We start from the raw sequence: 6,000 nt of genomic DNA, 5'->3' as shown, positions 1-6,000 counted from the left end.
TATATATATATATATATATATATATATATTCACTTATAGTTGACATACAATATTATACATCAGCTTCAGGTGTACAGTGCAGTGATCAAGCCTCTCCCATGATGCGGTCTCCCTAGCAAGACATGTGACAACCTGACACCATGGTAACTCTTAATCTTCATCCCACCTGATCTATCAGTAATATTTGTCCTAGTTGACCCCTCCCTCCTTCTTGCTACACTTTCTTCACTTGGCTTCCAGGAACCAGAGAGGACACCATACTCTCCTGTTTCTGTTTTTGGTTTGCTTTGCTTTTTCCTACTTTCCTAGTGGTTCCTTCCCAATCTCTTTTGCAGGGTCCTCTTTTTTCCTGACTTCTTAATATTGGAATGCCCAAAGGTTCGGTCCTTCATCCTCTTCTCTTCTCCATCTTTACAAATTCCCTCAGTAATATCCAGTCATGTGGTTATAAATATTATTTTTATGCTCCCAAATGCTCCAGTCCAACCCTCCTTCTCAAACTCCAAACTCATATATACAACTGTTTACTCAATATCTCAAACTGTATGTCTAATAAACACTACAAATTTAATATGCCCAAAACCAAATTCCCAATCTTCCTCACCCCAAATTTCGCTTTACCTGAAGTTTTTGTCATCATAGCTCATAGTATATGCAGCCTTCTAGTGGGTCAAATAAAAAAATATTAGGAGTTATCTTCAACTCCTCACTTCTCATTTCCTTCACAACCAGTCATCAAGAAAGCAAGCTGTCTCTACTCTCCAAATCTGATAACTTGTTACCACCTCCATGGCTACAACAAAAGTTTCCATCAAATCTCGCTGGAATATTGTCATAGCCCTCCTACCTGGTCTATTTACACCCTACAGCTTATCCTCAATACCACAGTCAATTCAATCCTTTTGAAATATGTCACATTATGTCATTCATCAAAATCCTGCCATGGCTCCCCATGCCACTCAAAATAAAAGTCACACACTTGAAAATGGTCCGCCATGAGCCCGGGGTACCTCTGATCTCATCTTCTGCTCCTCTTCCCTTTGCTTACTCCACTCCATCGACCCCTCCATATCATGCCCTGAACGTGCCAATAACCTAACTACCTTCAAGCCTTTGCTCTAGTTCTAACCTCTGCCAAGAATGATTGCTCCTCTTCAATGACAACTCACCATCAAGATATTGTTATCTTTAATAAGCAATGCAATCCTGGGTTCCAAGAGGAAGGAAACTTCACATCTTTTGAATTGTTAGGACTCCATGCCAATGCGCCAAATCATCATTTTGCCAAGATGCTGTTCTCAACGTATGTACAATAACCCTCCTCCCTTTGTGAGAACCTCCACCAGACTGCTGATTTCCTTAACCCAGGTTCCTTCTCTTCTTCCATAGTATTCACCACCTTATACCATACTACATTAGATGACTGATTGATTGATTGATTGATTTTCTGATTTTCTGTTTTTTGCCACTAGAGTGTAAGCAAGACTCTTTTGCTGTTGTTCACTTGTTTATTCTTAGGGATTAGATGAGTGCCTGTCACATAACAGACACTCAATTAATATTTATCATAACAGGGTATCTTATTCCAATCTTCTAAATTCTCTTAACTGAAAAACTATATCTCTGTCCTAGGCCTGACAATCATTAATTGCCCAGACTTCTTTCTTAACAACAGGTAATACGCATTCAGTATTTACTATGCATCAGGCACTGTTTTAAGTGCTTTATATATAATTTATTTATTAAATTATATATATATATAAAATTTAATTCTGACAACAGTCCTGTGAAATACATGCTATTATTGTCCACAGTTTATACATAAAGCCAAGTAATTTGCTCAAGAACACATCTGTTAAGAGGAGAGCCAGAATTGGAACCCAGGCAGTCTGCTTTAGAACATATAATCTTGGGCCGGCCGAGTGGCTCAGCTGGTCAAGAGCTCGCTTGGGAGCGCCAGCTTTGAGCAGCAGGGCTGTGGTTCAGATCCCACATTGAGGGCCAGTAACGCTCGCCCTCTACAGCTAAGATGATGAACAACAGCTCGACCTGGAGCTGGGCTGCTGTGAGTCGCTGGCGACGACCTAGGCTGCAGCAGGGCAGCAGTGGGCTGCCGTGAGCTATGTGAGTGGCTGGCAGCCAGCGTGAGTGGCTGGTAGCCAGTGTGAGCTACCGGGAGCCGCTGTGAGCGGCCGACCAACGACCGGCGACCGATTGCCTCACCCGGGAAGAGCACAATGATCATACCAACATGAGCCAGTGAAGCAGTGTCCTCCACAACTAGACTGAAGAACAAAACAGCAATTTGTCTACCTGTCTGTTCCCCTTCCCCGATTCCCCAATGCTGTTACCCGCCCAATTCCCCAATAAAATCATTTAAAAAAAAAAGAACATATAATCTTCACTACTGCTCAATGCCCTTCTTCTCACAGGCCTGGAGAAGCAGCCCTAGGAAAACAACTGTATCAGCTAGCAGTAGGGACAGTCACTTATGGGCTGAGGGAGCAAGGCATTCAGGTTATGGTAGGTGCCAGAACTGAAAGGTAATGTTGAGTTGGTTTAACATGGGGAAGCAAAGAAGCCATGAGAAAAGCAAGAAATACGGTGTGTGGAGACAGAAAAAGACAAAATGAAAGAACATACGGACAGAAAAAGGAGAGATAAGATACCACAGAGCCTGAAAAAGAGAAAGACAGACAGACAGACATTAGCTTATAGGAACTTTTAAGTCTTAAAAGAATTGTCTGACAACCTGAAATAGGATTCTTGCGTTCTGTGTACTAATAATACTTCTATTGTTTTCGTGGATATCTGTTCCCTGTCACAAAACCAACTCTAATAATAATTTCCATGCTACTGTGGACCTCCTGTAAAAATCTCTATCTTTGTTCTGGTGAAATAATTAAATCAATATGGAAGGCGGTACATATAGTGAGTGAATAACTTTTGGGGAAAAAACAACCTGGACTTAGGTCTCATTTTTATCATTTTGCTAGCTGTATTTCATATGCAAAAATATTGATGATGAAAGTATATTTACCTAAAGAGATCCAAGGGCTTAGGAATAACATTTAGCACTCATTTAAACACTGCCAAGAATTATGACACGCTTCTTTGATAAGTTCCTACTGCTTCTTCCTGTCATTACCTGACCTATACAGTGCCCTTGAAAAGGACAATGGAATCAGGAACAAACAAAGAAGTAAGAAGCCAGGTCTTTCTCTCAAGATGTCACAGTAAATCATTGGCAACTAAAGTCAAGAGTCTTCTGAGGCCAAAGCTGTTTTTCTATCATAGCATGTTCCTTCTATGCTACTTATTTAAAATAGCTTTTTAAGAGACCGCTAAATTCAATGGCATAGAAGAATTATATCAAGAGTTATAATGTAGAGATAGTTCACAAAATAAATAACGAACTTCCTGTCCTACTTGGGATTCAGAAAAGTAGAATAGTACAATCTAATAAAAGTAAGACTTCCTAATTTTCACTCCAACTTCCCCTTTTTGTAGTGCTCCTGATTATGAAGTTAGTCTATTCTCAGACACACAAAAACAATACTTAATATTTCTACACATGACAATAAAAAGGAAGATCTGCAAAATGAAGAAACTGTCCTAAGTAATGCCAAATGTGACATTTGATTGTAAAAAACAAAAATTTTGTTTTAAGTAGAATTCAGTCACTGCCAACGTCCACTTTATAATATTTTTAAATCTTAACACAGGGGAAAAAAACAATCATTTCCAAATCAGAAGTAAATGTTCACCTGGCCGCCAGCTGTCTTTACCTACGGGGTCAGTATCGTTAACCATTTCCTGACTTTCACTATATTACTTGACAGTGTATATCTGAAAATGTCAATTTTTCCTAGAGCAACTGCCTTTCAAACCACTCCACCTCCACAGGTAAAACAGATGGCCAACAGCCTTTCACTTTCCCTGTGAAAAAGAATTCCTCCAAGTTCTCACTTTTGGCACTATAATTTCCATAAAATGGCAGGTTGGGGCTCCCATGCAATCCTGGGTTCCAAGAGAAAGGAAACTTCACATCTTTTGAAATGTTAGGACTCCATGCCAATGCGCCAAATCGTCATTTTGCCAAGATGCTGTTCTCAATGTATGTACAATAACCCTCCTCCCTTTGTGAGACTGCATAAGCTTCCACAGAAATGTGACACCTGCCATTCTCTCATGTTTCCTCAATCCCAAATCCCCAGACTTATATGCTGATAAAGAGTAATTTTCCAATCCTACACATGAGGTATCTCAAAAACAAAATCTAAGTCTAACGTGAACCAAGGACTATGAGGGCTAATATCCTTGGCATTGATGATTTTTGCAGGCAAAGTATGATCTCATATTGCATGTTGTATTTGAACTGCCATTCATTTGGATAGGAACCTGATGTTGAATACATTCTCCAACCAACAATTTTTAAAATATAATCAATGGAAAATAATACAAGTTTAACCCAATATCTTCAGAAAGAAAAACCAGTTAAGCTAGTGAAAACAATGTGAGAGGGGGAAAAAACTGACTTTCAAAAAATAAAAATGGATTTCTCCAAGTTGACCAAAGGAAAACACAAGGCATTTAATTTGTACTTTCCCCATCAGGAAGAACGTGATGGAAGAACATGAGGAACCACACAGACATTGTACCTAATTCACAAACAAACCTAGAGCTTAGACATCTGTGACATATGGCCTTGGCTGCCTCCATCGAGAGAGATTTACCTCAGTAAGTCCAATATTCTTCCTCTTAATGACATTCTGCAGAGAGTTGCTCAGAGTCCTGGTTAGCAACAGGTTTGTTGATTTACGAATCATGTCATCAACTTCAGTTGAGCTGAAAGAGAAGTGTCAAGAATCTGTCTTACCAGGTAGCAGAACTATTTTGCCAACAAACAAGATGCCAGTGGTACTTGAAATAATAGTAATAATAATAATAACAACAATGGCAGCAGCAAATAACATTTATTGTTTGCCAGAAATTATTCTAAGTACTTTAATGAATTAAAATTCATTGAACCTTCTCAATAACCATGTATCTCTACAGATGAAGAAATGAAGGTAGGTACAGAGAAATGAAGTAACTTGCTCAAGGTCACACAGTGAGTACACAGCAAAAAAAAAAAAATAAAATAAAAAGGATTTTCATACACGCAGACTAGCTCTAAAACTCACAGTAGTTAAACACTATGTTGTACTGTCTCTCAAGTTAGATAAAGAGTCCCCTACATGATTCTTCAACCTAAAACCATATTTTTCCCATACTTCCACATTCCTTCACAGATTAATATTTAAAATTTTCCAATCTGGTCTCTCAGTAGACTTCCTGCACAATTAGCTGATAAAAGTCCCTAAAAATGGGTATCTCTGCTCCTATATTATTATCTTTCATATAATGTTTATTTAGCTCTCCTTCCAAAATAAATGTTTCAAGCCAGTAGTTTTATTCTGTATACATGTTTTATAATCCCACTTATTATCCCAAAAGTGACCAATAAAGACATTCTCTATTCAGCAAAGGAAAAGTAAACATAAAGAAAATTATTCCAAAGCTATTTTTATATGCAAAGTTTAAAAAAAGAAAACAATCTTGCAACAAAAGACTAAATTTGAGACCTTTATGAGCACCTGAAAACATCACCCAAGGTGGCTTTCTATATAAGATATCCTTTTGAAACAAACATTCCTTCAATTATAAGGTTACTATTGTAATGATACTTGTTTATACATATCAAGAAATAACTGTAAATAAAGACTGTGTGAGCAGTTCTTTGTCAATAATTTATTGCTTGTGGACAATGGTCACAAATTTTATCTCACTGACTTCTCTTTCTACAGAAGGAAATTAGAGGCTTAGTGAAATCGAATTAAAAATCTTAAAATTCTAAATATATAAGCAAGCTACACTATCATGTTTTGTGGAAAACAGAAAAATATTAGAAATAAATAATGCTACAAAATGCAAGGCCATCATCAGTTAGGAAGAAAA

The 6,000-nt window shown here is 37.9% G+C and overlaps 1 protein-coding gene across 2 annotated transcripts in view; it reads right to left on the bottom strand.

The window, feature by feature from the left end:
• The window catches only part of EXOC6B (exocyst complex component 6B), a 629,444-nt gene that overhangs the window by 264,274 nt on the left and 359,170 nt on the right, over window positions 1–6,000 (bottom strand). For both annotated transcript variants that reach the window (XM_019647639.1, XM_019647640.1), the window contains exon 16: window positions 4,737–4,848. In XM_019647639.1, coding sequence (XP_019503184.1) covers window positions 4,737–4,848 — 112 coding nt within the window. The remainder of the gene's footprint in view (window positions 1–4,736; window positions 4,849–6,000) is intronic.

Source organism: Hipposideros armiger, unplaced genomic scaffold (assembly GCF_001890085.2).
Source record: "Hipposideros armiger isolate ML-2016 unplaced genomic scaffold, ASM189008v1 scaffold_114, whole genome shotgun sequence".
NCBI classification, from domain to species: Eukaryota; Metazoa; Chordata; class Mammalia; order Chiroptera; family Hipposideridae; genus Hipposideros; species Hipposideros armiger.
This window is presented reverse-complemented; position numbering and strand designations above follow the sequence as displayed.